The sequence below is a fragment of the Eptatretus burgeri genome, chromosome 8 (genome assembly GCF_056783735.1).
Source record: "Eptatretus burgeri isolate ZD-2024b chromosome 8, Ebu_testis_v1, whole genome shotgun sequence".
NCBI classification, from domain to species: domain Eukaryota; kingdom Metazoa; phylum Chordata; class Myxini; order Myxiniformes; family Myxinidae; genus Eptatretus; species Eptatretus burgeri.
The window spans coordinates 24,461,644-24,477,734 of NC_140968.1; the positions used below are offsets into that span (position 1 = coordinate 24,461,644).

Consider the following 16,091-nt stretch of genomic DNA (forward strand, 5'->3'; position numbering starts at 1 on the left):
CGTCTTCTACTGTTTTCATTTTGGGGATTCGCTGAGGTGGGCAAATTTACCATTTTCTGTAAAGTCGCCATGAAGCCAGCGATGCTTTCGTCTCGATGTAGTTCCAATCGTTCTCCCGTTCTCCACTGCCCCCAATGGCAGTGGTGCGGCTCTTGACAAGAAGGTGGGAGACTTGGCGTCGAATAGAGTTGCATCTCCTGAGGAATCATTTTCCAAAGGGGAAGACGAAGTCGCTATTCCACTGAGCTTCACTTGCAGATGGGATGAGCCTTCTGGAACAGGCAAGTCGGTTGGATTTGTAGCTGGCAGCAACTGCAAAGAAAATCATCTTGAGATAAGGTCCTCCCCCTGATATAGGTGGCATCTGTTTGCAATTCAGTAATGGTTGGTTCCCCAGAAGCTTTTAAGTTTTAGACTCGTACCAAAAGTTTCCGTTCACATTTCAACACAAGAAACAGTTGCATAGCAGATGGTGGCAGCACAAACATTTCATGATGCAACACAGAAAGCTTTGGATGAGCAGCTGAAAGCAATCAAAGCAGTACCACCACTCAGAAAGAGAGTATCGGGTATGAAAGGTAATTCATTCCATTCGTCTCCATGTCAAACCAATGGACCCAAACAGTGAGCATACTGAACCGCATCATTTGAGCTCGAGTTTCCACAGCCCACCTGCTGCATTTCTCCGACGGTGACGGGCTGCGTCTGGAACCTCGTGCCCTCCCTCCTGTGGTGAGGCACAACGTGGCGCCTGCACGCTGCGGGCTTGGACCCCGACTTGGAGAGGCAATCAAACAGCGCAAGCTTCTGCGCAAGGCTCAGCGTTGCCGCGTCGGTCTCGCATGCGTTTTGTCTGCCAATTTCCAACATGGTCTCCGTCCTGCTCTCAACACGCATCCCCCACCCTCCGGTTTCTGGTTGCTTCAACCATCTCAAAGCCTTTTGCACAAAAACAATTAAACTTCTTTAAAAATTCCCAAAAAGATCAAAATTATTTTACCTCCCAGACTGCAGGATTATTTATCAAATTTCAATCAATCAGCCAGTGGGCCAAATGATAATTAAATCAGGTGTGAGAGCGACAACTCAAAAACTAACATCTGTGTTTGTTTCAAGAGTGCTTCGTATAATACTCTACAAGTGAGAAACCTTGGCATTTTCACCTGAAGAACTTTACATGGGTCAAGAGATTGAAAACATACCTTGGGTAACATAGATCATTGCAGTAAAGACTCAGGAAATGCCAGGATTGGGGTCAAACACAGCTCCAGATGGACATGGGGTACAACGAATAGATTTTTCTCCACAAGGTAAAAAAGCAAAACGAGAACCCTTCATTGTGATTACAAAAAGTAAAGACACATCTGAAATGAGACAATTTCCCATCTTCAGGTTTGCTATTACTTCATGTGGTTGTTCCATGAAGCAAATTAAATGCGTTTTTAAAACGTTATCTCGTCTAGTCACAGTGCTCCAATTAATGGGCTATTTTGTTATAACCGCTTACCACCACCTGCTCCCTCCACCCTACCCCAAACATGAACCTACTTTAACACATCAACGCAGACAACAGGCTGCGTGTGCGCCCGCTCCATGTGTCGCCGCAGTCGACGTTCTACCGCCGCATTGCGACTGTGAGGTCTTGGCATTGGCACTTCCGAAGATGTACGCTCCAATTCCTGCTTCCAAGCAGAGAACCAAGAAGGGTAAGCAACCATGCAGAAATGTACTGTACTAGAAGGTACCTGTGGAAATTTTTCATAATGTAAAATGTAACTTCAACGATGTTGTGTAAAGAAGAGTTACTTGACTAAATCAACCCCCCACCACCCCAAGTCCTCAACCCCCACCCCCTCGCCAACCCCAAGTCCTCAACCACTACCCCCTCCCCAACCCCAAGTCCTCACCCCCAGCCCCTCCCAACCACAAGTCCTCAATACCCCACCCCCCCAACACTGCTTCAACCCCCTTCTTCCAATTATATCCCCTCTCTGCCCCCCACACCACAACTCTGTCCTCCTCTCACCATTTCTTCCCATTGTTCAAAGAAAGAGAGCATTCTTACATCATTCCATCCATCCATTCATTGGGACCATACTCTGTGCAGAGTGTTGGTGCTGCTTAAGTAGTCTCCTTGGCAATTGGGCACAATCCTGGACGGGTCACCACTCCAACACAGTACACCAGCATGCTGGCACTCATTTTGCCGACCACAGAAGGATGACAGGTCGAGTTAACCCCACCTGGTATTACTTCAACAGCTGAGCGGGATTTGAACTCAGGACCCTCGAATCCCAAGCCCACCACCCTAACCATACCATAACCATTACATCATTAATTTCATGCAAAAGAGGATGAGGGACTACTGCAACACCTCTGTCTGTCTGTGCATGTCTATCTTTTCACTTTAAAAATGGTTCTCTGCAACCGCCTGTCTGATCGACGCAAAGCTTTAAACATAGGAGGGACTTCCCATGGAGAATATTTTGTTGCTAACTCTGATGTCATAGGTCACATAGTATGGTAGCCAAATTGGATTAAAAGAAAAAAAAAGTGGACATCATTTTCTCTGAAATCACTCAACAAAAAATATTTGAAACCTGGAAAATGTCATCAACTCTCCATGGGGTATATCGGGTGATAGCAATGGCATCATCGGTGAAGAGGTATTCCAGCCATAATTGGTTGAATTGAAATCCTTATCAAAAATCTGAGACTTCATATATCTGAGCTACAACCAGATATGAGTGAAGAATGAAATTTACGAAGTTTATAATCCATGCCAAGAAACTATGTGACATAATAGGGTGCATGGATGATATGGGTACATGGGCCATAATAGCAGCATGTTCAGTTAATGTGCAAGGTGAGACTAAGCGCTCCACAAGTGCCATTCTCGTTACATATCATTTCTTCACTAACTCATTAAAATTGGCAAACTTAGCTTTTTATCCACATCATTACTGACTTTACCTCTACTTCCTCGTAACCTACTTCCTCACCTTCTCAATGTCTCCCTCACCCAATTCACAATCTAAGTAATGAGATACGTCTCGTGAGAACAATTACCCAAACTACCTTCAGGTACCCCATTCACAATCATGTGATAATATGTAATTCTGTGGAAATGCTACTCTTAAGCGATTGTGAGTAGCCTCATTACCTGGCACACGTAGCACAAAGCTGAGGGGAGGGGGAGTAGGGGGAGACCAATTTGTTCAGTCTGTTCAATCAATTATGGAGGAACTACTTAACATCATCAATCAAATTACACATTTTGAACACTGTACAACATGAATCAGCTTGTTGGCACTTAAAATAACCTGCAGTTTAGCACTACTTTGACCCTGAAATTGGCAAAAATGGTACCATGCATGCACCTAGTGGGGTAAAGCAATTGCTTCAGTCTATCTGTCTATCTGTCTGTCTGTCCATCTGTCGCCACAAATAAATTGAAAATCATTTCAACTTGGAATCTTAATGCTCTTTGGGACTGTGTAAAGGACACAAACAACAGTATGAAGAACCAATTTATATGCATTAAAATAAGGCGGTATAAAAGACAGTGCATCGCAAATGTATCAATGGTGGTAAACTTCCGATTAGATCGTTTGAATTATATTTTTTGCACCCTTAATTGATTTAGTGCAGAGACTGACTGAGCAACTTCTACCAGATCAATACGTTGCTTCAATGACAGGATTCAACAGAAAACCGAGGCAAGTAGTTGCCTTCACAGAATAGGGGGTAAGATTGCTGTAATTTCCATGAAGAATGGTTAACTTGTCAAACCCGTATCGAGTTTTCTTCAGTGCACCCTTCGCATGTCCCCAGGGCTATATTTACACAAGAGCAACCGGGGAACTTCCTCCGAGGCCTCCACCATCCAAAGGCTCATCCAGGATTATCGTCATGGTATACATCTAATTTTTGCATGCCTTACTTAGCCATCTGAAAGTGTATCCGCAAGTTGAAAATTCTTTCGCGAATATGGTCCGCATTCACTTGTTTGAAGGATTTTTACTTTCTGTGTTGACGGAATCCGATGCCAGGAACATATAAAGCAATACTTCTTGTTTCGTTACTTATAGTTCCATGACTCAAACTAAATCAAATTTCACGCTTTGCCAATCTTCAGGGTGTCTGGAATCCAATGGTGGTAATAAAAGCCCTGCAAAACACTCTTGAAATTATGTATTTTATCCAACAACGCAATGCTTAGAGCCTGCAATGTTCGTAAGGCAACGCTACAAATAGAAAATTGAATCGGGACGCCACACAACAAGATATGAGAGTTTCGGGTTCCATCAGTGAAAAAGGTTGAAAACTACTGCTTTACTTCATCGTTGGTAAATCTGGTGCTGCATGTCCCTTTTCTCAAGACTGCATGGGGTAAAGTATTCTATGAACTCTCTCGTTGTGTTAATAAATTCTCTTTTGTGATGCATCTTTATAAAACGTAAAAATTAAATAAGAAAACAGTCAATTCACATTTAAGATTCCATCATCTCATAACATGTAATGGAGGGACAGACAAACAAGCATATTAGAAAGCAAACATCTTCAAATGAAAAATATAACAATGGAGGAAGAACAGGAGAAGAACAAAAACTAGAACAAAACAATCAAAAGAAGTGGAATCAAATTAAAAGTAGGTAATGGAGTCAAAGCGAGGTTGAGAAGCTGGACTCAAAAGCCTAACGGCATGCAGTCGTCAATGAAGGTGGGGCTAGTTAAGGATTTTAGGTCCAGATTGAACACAGCATACTATAGAGGGAATATAGATTTCGGGATAGGCCTTGGACTGAAAATGATTTACATAATGCAGTTTTACTGTCTGCCTTGCATCAACAGTTTGTATCAAGTTGAGTAAGCTGAAATTTTTAGTAAATGATCTCACCTTGAAGAATGAGCGCTTGGCTGCAACACTCAGTTTGGCCTTCTCATCCAGCATCTCACCTACAGAGATAGTTTCCATTACTGTGAAGCCTCACGCAGAGTGGGAACAATGTCATTTCAGAATATAGGATTGAGCTGGAAATATACATTCTTTAGACTTTTGGCAAAGTCAGTGATTTGAGCAGCCAGAAGCTCACTTGAGATTTTGTCAAGTATGGAAACTTAGCACTCGTCCCAATATTCAATTCAAAGTACGAGTACAGAACTTGTCCAATGTCATTGGCCAAAGCTCATTTAATATATAAAAATAGGACCACTGGACCTGCAGCTTATCTGGGCCCTGGCTCAATGTTGTAACCCAAATTTGGTCACATTCTGACTAGAACCTGCCCTTTATTAGTAAAATCGCATGCACACACACACCTTGGGTGCATCCTATGTGCAGACAATAAATCTAAGTTTTATATACAATTGATGAAGTGGTTTGTGATATGAAAGAGCTTTTTATTAAAGAGCATGAGGTTACAATGATATGAAAGCCAAATGACAAACGAAAAATGTTGCAAATTCAAAATGAACTTAATCAAACAATTCCCCAAAAAGGCAAGTCATGTGACCCAAGATACAATATAATTAAATATGAAAGATTTCAAGGGTGCTATTAATACTACGGTTACTTAGTAATTAACAAATTGCTGATTACTTAGCAATTAGAATATTAAAAACATAAATACTTCAGCACACCTTGATCAGAGACAGACAAAGTAATCACATGTAATTGCTTTTTTTCTATGTATAAAGTCTGGTCTCCTTTGATCGTTTTACAAGCCCATTGTGGTAAGCCTCGTGTTGGCTTAATGGTTAAGGTGACCGGCTTAGGATGTTAGGGTCCTGAGTTAAAGCCCCTGTCACGTTGAATCAACACCAGGTGGGATTGACTCAGCTCATCATCCTTCTGAGATTGGCGAAATGAGTACCATTGTACTGGTAATAGGGGCAATGGGGCATTGCATCAGCGGCACAGCCGCACCATCAGCCATAACAAGCCATGTGTGTGTGTTTTTTTGTGTTTTTTTGTTTAACCATGTGTTTGTTTAACCATTTGTTTAACACATAGCCATGTGTTTTTTTGTTTCAAAAATCGTGCTATTTTGTGAGTATTTATGTCGACGTTCTTACTTGGTGTTTGAGGCCTAGTCCTAGGCTTGAGACCTACCGGTTCCACTCTGTGTTCGATCGTTTTTTTTTTGTTTGTTTTTTCTCCCCATTACCTTCAATTTCTATCCTCCCCATTACGTTCAATTTTCATCCTCCCCACTTTCCAAACATCCCCCATTCTACCAACTAATCTCTTTCTTATCTCAAAAAAAAAAAATAAAAAAATATATATACCCAACAACAACAACAACAACACGCTCACCTTCTCCCGATTCTGCTACTTCTTCCTCTTAACTTCCTCCTCGTCTTCCTCGATTTCTTTTTTTTTACACTTCCATGACCTAATCTGTTGAACTCTCTCATACATTAATATTAACAACAAAAACGATCTTATAATGCTTCATCTTCCTCTCTCACACATGTGGTACTCTTTACTGTTTCACAATGCACTACTCTTCTGCTATTTTAACAGACTGCTCTCATTTCGACCTCTCCTTCATTCCTTGCCTAAAAAATCTAACTATTACAGCGCTTCTTCTCTCCATGCTCTGAATTCGCCTTCATTGCATCCATCAAGAATTGTGTTAAATCGCATCTCTGACCTAAAACTTTTAAAAACCACAGTTTGCCATGGATGCTCGCTTTCCATCAACCATTCTTTTTTCCAACTTCAGTGCCAACTCACCCCCCTCATCCCTCACTCTCACTCTCAAAGCAACCATCCCACTCTTCTCCCTCCAAGCCTCCCTCTCACCTCTTTCAAAAATTCCCCCTCACCTTTCTCTCACCTTTCATCCCCCTCACTCTTCCTTCTCTAAGTTGCCCCCCCTCTCATCCACCAACCTGCCTCCCTCCACTGCCCTCTCACCTCCATCTCTTCACTCCACCTCCTCAAATCCTCAACTGCCATCTTCCTTGTCTCTTGTCCCCCCTCTCTCCCAGCACCACAGAGCCTTTTCTCCTCCTCATTCGGCCCCCTCCCCTCGCTATTCTGCAATACCCCACACTCCTTCAGCAACCCTCCTTACCTCCCCCCCCCCTCCCTCGTCCTACCCTCCCCCCCCCCCTCCACCACCTGCACCCAAAGCCTCCTCCCCGACCTCTTCATTAAAAGTGTGGACCTCAAATATCCGGGGCCTTCGCTCAAACCTTTCAGATCTTTCCCTACAGGTTGCCACTGACAAACCAGACATTATCTGCCTCACAGAAACTTTCCTCTCCCAAGACGTGTCTGACTCCCAAGTATCTCTCCCTGGTTACTCCCTCTTACGGTATGACAGACCTGAGCCTCGTCCTGGTGGAGGTGTTGCTCTCTTCATCAAAGACTCTATTCCTCACTCTCCCTGCACTGCTCTCACTCCCCCACACCCCCAGGAATACCTCTGACTTCGGCTTCCCCTCCACTCCCACCTCATGTTTATATGTGTACTGTACCGTCCACCGAACAGTGATGACTCCATCTACACCTCACTCTCCGAAAACATGGACCATCTTCTATCTTCTCATCCAAACTCTCTCTTCCTCTTATGTGGCGACTTCAATTGTCATCACGCCAGTTGGCTAGGTGTGGGTACCTCTCTCACCTGCCATGGGACATCAGCAAAAGCTTTCTGTGACTCATTGGGACTGACTCAATCGGTCAACTTCCCGACCCGGATCTCAACCAGTGGTACTCCATCTCTTCTGGATCTGATTTTGACAAATTTCCCTGACAATATCTGCTGCTCTTCCTTCGCTCCAATTGGTTCTTCTGACCACGTCCTTGTTAAAGTGGACATCTCTCTGGCTGTTATCAGAGAACCACCTCACCGCCGTCGAGTCTGGCATTTCACTCAAGCCAACTGGCAGGGTCTCCGAGCAGCCATCAAACTTACAGACTGGTCTCCTATCACTACTTTCTCAAACATCAACTCATCCTGGGAATTCTTTCAAAGAAACTTGCTCTCCCTCATGCACAGATTTATCCCCTCTCGTGTTCAGTTGTCTTACCCTTCCTCCCGCCCTTGGTTTACTGAAGCTTGTGGCGAGGCAGTTGTCCTGAAACAACTTGCCTTTGCCTCATGGAAAGCAAACCCAACTGAGGGCAATCTCAGTTCTTTCCACAAAGCTCGGAACAAGTGTGTATCTACCCTCAGGAGAGCCAGAAAACAACATCTTTCTCATCTCAAGTCTGAACTCTCAAACCTCTCTCCCTCCTCAAAATCCTGGTGGCGTTTAATCAAATCTGTTTCTGGTGTATGTTCCCCCTCCATCCCCTCCCTTACCTCAAATGGCCGCACTGCTGATTCCACACGTGATAAAGCTGAATGTCTAAACTCGGTGTTTGCAGCTAAATCTTGTGTCCCAAACCCATCACTATCTCTACCCACTTTACCCAGTCGCACCCAACTGTCCCTGGACTCTGTATCCTTTTCTCCTGACAAGGTGGAGAGCTTGCTTTCAAACCTCGAGTCAGATTCTGCAACCGGTCCAGACGGCATCAGCCCACGTGTCCTCAAAGCCTGCTCTTCTGCTCTTGCTCACCCTCTCTCTGTTCTATTCACCCTCTCATTTTCCCAAGGTCATCTGCCATCTGCTTGGAAATCTGCTAACATCACTGCCCTGCATAAAAAAGGTGCAAAAACAGATCCCTGTAACTACAGACCAATCAGCCTTCTCCCAATCATCAGCAAGGTTATGGAATCCATCATCGCTTCAGACATTAAATCCTTCCTCTTCTCCAATGGCTTGATTTCCAATCATCAATTTGGTTTCAGACCAGGTCACTCTACCCTGGATATGCTGCTACTGCTCTCCCATCAATGGATGGAGGTCCTCAATGCCAGACAGGAAATCCGAGCCGTATCCCTGGACATATCACGTGCTTTTGACACAGTCTGGCACCCTGCCCTACTCACCAAACTCTCTTCCCATGGTATTCAAGGCCATCTCCACTCATGGCTCGCAGACATCCTCTCCTGTCGCAGTCAACGTGTGGCCCTAAATGGAGTTCTTTCATCCCCTCTTCCTGTGCAGGCTGGAGTTCCTCAAGGTAGCGTTCTGGGCCCTGTTCTTTTTCTGGTTTTCATCAATGATCTCTCGGACTCTCTGGAAAATCCTCTATTTCTCTTTGCCGACGACTCCACCCTCTGCCGTACCATCTGTCATCCCTCAGACCGGCAAGCAGCAGCTTCTTCGCTCACTGCAGATCTGGATAAAATCACAAACTGGTCCAACACGTGGAACATGTCTTTCAATCCAGACAAATCTCACACTCTCACTATGTCTCTTCGAAAGGACCGTTTAGAAAACCCCCCATCCACTTTCTCAACAATCCTCTGGAAGAAGTCTTTTCTTTCAAGCTTCTGGGTCTCACTATCTGCCATGACCTTTCCTGGGAAAGTCACATTTCCAACCTTGCCTCAAAAGCCAGTCGCCGACTGGGAATCCTCCGTCGTGCAAAGTCCTTCCTCGGCCCTCTTGAGCTCCTGACTACTTACAAAGCTTTTGTCCGTAGCCTGATGGAGTACTGCTCTCCCCTCTGGGCTGGTGCTCCTGCCTCCCACCTTTCTCGACTTCACGCTGTCGAAACCAGGGCTTTTAAGATCATTGGCATCTCCCGCAATGAAGCTGAGTCTTTGGGCCTCTCACTCAATCACCGCAGGTTGGTCGGTGGTCTTTCTGTCTTCTACAGACTCCTCTCCAGCCTTGCCCCCCTGCTCTCTCTGCGATTTGTCCCAACCACATTTCCACAGGGCGCTCAAGGTCCGCCAACAACCCCCTTCTGGTAAAACTACCAAAATCACGAATCACTGCTCATCTTCACTCTTTCATTCCTCTTTTTCCCGCCTTTGGAATAAACTTCCTCACTCTATTCTTTCCCATTCTTCCCTCCAGGCTTTCAAAACAGCTGTTCACCACCACCTCTTATCTTCCCCCATCCAAATCCTCGATCTTTTCTACCCCCGATAATCCACCCAAGCCCACTTCCTTCAATTCTCCTGCTTTCCTTCCTGAAAGTCCCTGTAATGTCCATCTTCTCTTCGCCATGTTCCCCGTCCCATCCCCATCCCTCTCCCTTCCACAGTTCACCTAATGTGTCTGTTCCCCACTGTTTTGTCCCTTCCACTCCCACCCCTCTTGTCTCATGCCTCCTTGCTGTGAGTTGTGTGTTAGCTCTCATACGAGCCTCGACCAAGGTATACAAAAAAAAAAAAAAAAAAAAAAAAAAAAAAACAAGGAGGAAGAGGACCATTGTGCTTGCATTCTGAAAATGACTAAATAACTCAAGTAAATCAATTAACAATTGGTGATACGAATGAGCTCTTCATTTAAAAGTTTACAACTATAATATTTTTTGATGTAAATATGGCAAAGTTATAAAATATGAGGCAAGAGGTAGAAGAGGTGCTTGTTACCATTAACAAGCAACCAGTTCCAGTCAGCTCCATTGTCTTGTGTCACGTGTCCCACAGTGAGCAGACCAAGGCTGTACTGACCAATTTTTATTTCAGGATACTTTCATTTGTGGAATTTTTCCCAATAGTTTTTTTTATTTTCAGCTTTCTGCTCCACCAATAAAGGTAATATATTTATCAGGGAGTGAGTAAGTGGTTAGAAAGACATTATATATATATATATATATATATATATATATATATATATATATATATATATATATAAATATATATTAGTGGGGTGTGCTTACAAATTGTTTCCCCATTATCTCGGGTCACTCACCGGCATATATATATATATATATATATATATATATATATATATATATATATATATATATATATATATATATATATATATATATATATATTTTTTTTTTTCATTTATGAATGTTGTCCAATGATTGTGTGATTTCTTTTTTCCAGCAAACGAGCTTCATTGCCGATCAACACACAAAATTTCAGCTTTCTACGTCACCCAAAAGGCACCGATCTTTAATATCAGTCAGTCAGTCGTTAGACAGAGCTTTATATATTAGATATATATATATATATATATATATATATATATATATATATATATAAATATATATATATATATATATATAAATTATATATATATATATATATATATATATATATATATATTGTTGTTGTTGTTGTTGCAGACATGGGATCAGTAGGGATCACAAGGGGGTTTCTCAAATCCTCTAACCAGCTGACTACCCTGCAAGCTGACAAACCGCAGATAACTGTGCGGCACGGCAGATTGACAAACTGGGCAGTTCTGGCCTCAGTTAATGGCTCAGCGCAACTATGGACACCATCATGGAAGAGGTTTAATTCAGGCAGTCTAACCCCCCACTGGAGATGGAATACAGTGCTCTCAATGTTCCACTGCTATCAGATGGACGGGCGACATCGTAAGTGGAATGTTGGCTAATGGCTGACCATAATGAAACAGAGGGACTGAACTCCCTGTCACTGTTCACATACTATGTCAAACCTATAGATTATAGAAGATGACAATCAGGCAGTTTGGGAAACGGTTTATAGAGTTTAACAGGGAGCAGGAATTTATAAGCAGTGCCACAGAAGAAAAGCTCTTATCCTGAGCATAGAAGCCCAATCTTATTCAATCACTTAGTCACAATTCTACAACACAAATGCCTGTCATTCCAGGGAAATGAGGTAAGGAAAGGTACAGAGAGAAGAGTGAAGTTTTAGGTATGTTTGCAGCCTCTCAGTCACCGGATTCAAGCCAGCGGGCTTACATTAGTTCCAACAAGGTTGGGGGGGAGAGCGGGAGAGAGCGAGAGCGAGAGCGAGAGCGAGAGAGAGAAGAGAGTGTAATACAACATGTAGGGAGAGGTGCAAATGGTGAAGGCCTGCAGCTTAGAAGAAGCAGTGTGAAGTGCTAGTCAGTAAGCCAGCCCTGAAAAGAACAAGCGCTGTCCATTGATGCTCCATGCATTCAAATGAGACAAATTAGACTTGGGGAAAGCAAGAGACAGATGGCACAAGCCAGTATGTATGTGCCGACACATCTGGGAATTCTCCGCTGGCTGGGCTCATTTCCTGCCCAGAACCTCACTGACTCGCATGTTTCACTAGTTATGCAGTCACCAGCTTGCTTGTCTTAGATCCCAGACATGCCAACTACTCTCTGCGTTTTCCGCTGGCTTTTATAAGTCATGGATAGGTGTGGCATTGTGAATGAGCAGCCTCTTCCATCCTGGCAGTGGTGTTGGGGTTACTGTGATTCCACTCCTGCAATTGCTCTCCAGGCCGGCAGAGTTGTGCCTTCCTATTGGCTTGTCGTGTCTTAGGCACCATTCATTGGTCATGCCCAGCTATTGCAACACTGCCGTCGACCAGGATGGGACATTGGTGGTTGTAGCCACTGGTTTGGTCCCCCCCCTCCCTCTCATGGTACTCCACGATGCTCTGAGTATTGTGAAGGTTATGTGAATGCATTGCAAGGTTGTGTATGTGTGTGAGTGGGAATGGGGGGGGGGGAAGAGAGAGGAGAGAGACACACACAAAAGGGTTCTGGATCTTTTACACAAGCAACGCATATTCTCTTTACACAGATGCGAGTGGAGAGGAAATTTAGCTACACAATATACTCTGGAGATAACAAACACTAGGGATTATTTGTGTTGGTATGTGCCTCCCCAGGTCTCTGAAAACTGTCAAAATAAAAATTATTATATACATATAAGAGGTGTGTTCAAAAAGTATCCAACCTTAATTTTTCATGCGTAAACAAATGAAGCTAGGGAGGAGTGGTTTGGTGCACATATGCAGGCGATCCTAATCCGTATGCGTGAATATTTTCCCGCCTGCAGAAGCTGTCAGTCACCGACAGACCACCGATGAGTGAGGAAGTGTAAGTGAGCGCCGTCGGATTTTCGTTTTTGACAAAATGACGGAAAAACTTGAACAACGCTACTGCATCAAATTTTGTGTAAAGCTTGGCGATTCCCAAGTGGAAACGATCCGCAAGATTCAACAGGCCTTCGGGAATGAAGCAATGGGCACCACACAGATAAAAGAGTGGTACAACCGCTTCAAAGATGGTCGCACATCAGTGGAAAGTGAAGCACGTTCTGGTAGGCCCTCAACATCCCGAAATGAGATAGTCATTGACCAAGTGAGGACCTTGCTGATGCAGGATCGTCAAATCATGATCCGAGAACTTGCAGACGAGGGGGGCGTTAGCATGGATCCGTTCATTCCATTGTGACTGAGGATTTGGGCTTAAGGAGAATCTCAGTGAAGTTCGTGCCAAAGCTGCTAATGATCGAGCAGAAGCAACTCCGTTAGGAGATCGCACAGGACATTCTGGAGACTGTGAACAGCGATCCCAACTTCAACACAGTGATCACTGGCGATGAGACCACAGTGATCCATCATTTTGTCAAAAACGAAAATCCGACGGCACTCACTTACACTTCCTCACTCATCGGCAGTCTGTCGGCGACTGACAGCTTCTGCAGGCGGGAAAATATTCACGCATACGGATTAGGATCGCCTACATACGTGCACCAAACCGTGCCTCCCTAGCTTCATTTGTTTACGCACGAAAAATTAAGGTTGGATACTTTTTGAACACACCTCGTGTATATATATATGTATATATATATATATATATATATATGTATATATATATATATATATATATATATATATATATATGTATATATATATATATATATATATATATATATATATATATGTCATACACACACACACACACACACTCCGTGAGCGGTACTCAACACCAAGGCTCAGAGCCCCAGTGCAGTCGCTTCGTGCGCCGATCATTCTCACTGACCCGCGATGACATACACGAGGATCGGGGTCCATTTCTTATGACTCAACCAAGAGCCATAGGCCAGCATCTTGCTTCATGTGTGTGCTCACACTGAACTCCCGCCTCTGACTGACCGATGTCACCAAAACCACCATTTCCTCCTCTGAGCTCTCCTCTCACATGTGCTTGCTTTTTTTTTTTTCCTTCTTTCTCTCTTTCCCTCTCTCCAAAATGCACAACCAACCCTTCCTCTTCGATGTCACGCCCAACCATCCTCCGCCTCCAGAGCGTGGCCTGCTCGCACGAAAACCTGGAAAGGCGGGGCTTCTGACGTCACGCCCAATCATCATCCTCAGGGGCGTGACTTTGCCCGTCGTCACCATTGGAGGCGGGGCTTCTGCCTGCTCGCACGTTTGCTGATTTATCATGCTTTTGGTTAGAAAGACATCGGGAAAAGGCACACGGGGGCAATTACATACTGGGGAAGCATATTCTTAAACCCGAGCTAATTAACATGACCACCACCTACCGTATGGTGACACGTAACAATTAAGCTCACAGTTTCCTCAACTTAATTGCATCCAGATGCCTCATACACATCCAAGGACCAAACGACTATTCAATGCTAAATGCCCGATTAAATTCCTCCATCTTCCCCCACAACCATAACAATATGTATATACATATACATATACATATACATATACATACGAGGTGTGTTCAAAAAGTATCCAACCTTAATTTTTCGTGCATAAACAAATGAAGCTAGGGAGGCATGGTTGGGTGCACGTATGTAGGCAATCCTAATTCGTATGCGTGAAATTTTTCCCGCCTGCAGAAGCTGTCAGTCGCCGACAGACCGCCGATGAGTGAGGAAGTGTAAGTGAGCGCCGTCAGATTTTCGTTTTTGACAAAATGACGGATCACTGTGGTCTCATCGCCAGTGATCACTGTGTTGAAGAAGTTGTGATCACTGTTCACAGTCGCCAGCATGTCCTGTGGGATCTCCAAACGGAGTTGCTTCTGCTCGACCGTTAGCAGCTTTGGCACGAACTTCGCTGAGATTCTCCTTCAGCCCAAATCCTCAGTCACAATGGAATGAACGGATCCAATGCTGACACCCGCCTCGTCTGCAAGTTCTCTGATCATGATTCGACAATCCTGCATCAGCAGGGTCCTCACTTGGTCAATGACGATCTCATTTCGGGATGTTGAGGGCCTACCAGAACGTGCTTCACTTTCCACTGATGTGCGACCATCTTTGAAGCGGTTGTACCACTCTTTTATCTGTGTGGTGCACATTGCTGCGTTCGCGAAGGCCTGTTGAATCTTGCGGATCGTTTCCACTTGGGAATCGCCAAGATTTACACAAAATTTGATGCAGTAGCGTTGTTCAAGTTTTTCCGTCATTTTGTCAAAAACGAAAATCCGACGGCGCTCACTTACACTTCCTCACTCATCGGCGGTCTGTCGGCGAGTGACAGCTTCGGCAGGAGGGAAAAAAAATCACGCATACGAATTAGGATCGCCTTCATACGTGCACCCAACCACGCTTCCCTAGCTTCATTTGTTTACGCACGAAAAATTAAGGTTGGATACTTTTTGAACACACCTCGTATACATATACATACTGTACACACACACAAACACATACACACACACGTTAATCACTGGCTGCATTTTTGTAGATCGCAGCAATAACCGAGAAAATTATTGATAAACTGTTAAGTTTATCAAAAACAAAATCATACATTCGTACGACATTCATAATCAACAATTCAACATAATCAAGGTTTTATGAATATTTAAAATCACAAAACAAGGATGTCTGTCACGGCACTGTTTTACACCATAAAAACGTGACTACTTCAGAATGGGGCTGTTGGTAACAGATATTGAGATGCACAGATCAAGACTGGTCAATAATAATATTTAATGATGTTACATTAGAAATAAGGTCTCAAAAGGTCATGCAGATCAAGGTCCATCGCCAACATCATTGGTTTGTTGATATTTGCGGACCAATCTGCTGATAACAGTTCGATGAGAGCCAGATTGATGTCCAATTTCATTGAAGGACATCCTAGTGTGAACTCATGTATAATTATCAGAACTGATAAAAGCAAAGAGTGAAATCACCATAGCGCTGTCCATGGCTACTTCGTTTGGTAAACTCCATTTTTAATCATTTGCGGATACGGACAGATGAGAGGGAAGCATGAGACTGAGTCAGTCACACACATGACAATTCCAGGGAGACAAAAGTGATGCACTCAAAA

The 16,091-nt window shown here is 43.8% G+C and overlaps 1 protein-coding gene across 9 annotated transcripts in view; it reads right to left on the reverse strand.

The window, feature by feature from the left end:
* The window catches only part of LOC147021332 (supervillin-like), a 241,248-nt gene that overhangs the window by 146,675 nt on the left and 78,482 nt on the right, over positions 1-16,091 (reverse strand). For all 9 annotated transcript variants that reach the window (XM_085891183.1, XM_085891184.1, XM_085891180.1 and 6 more), the window contains 4 exons: positions 4,901-4,959; positions 1,549-1,679; positions 673-880; positions 51-312 (listed from right to left, as the gene is read on the reverse strand). In XM_085891183.1, coding sequence (XP_085747309.1) covers positions 51-312; positions 673-880; positions 1,549-1,679; positions 4,901-4,959 — 660 coding nt within the window. The remainder of the gene's footprint in view (positions 1-50; positions 313-672; positions 881-1,548; positions 1,680-4,900; positions 4,960-16,091) is intronic.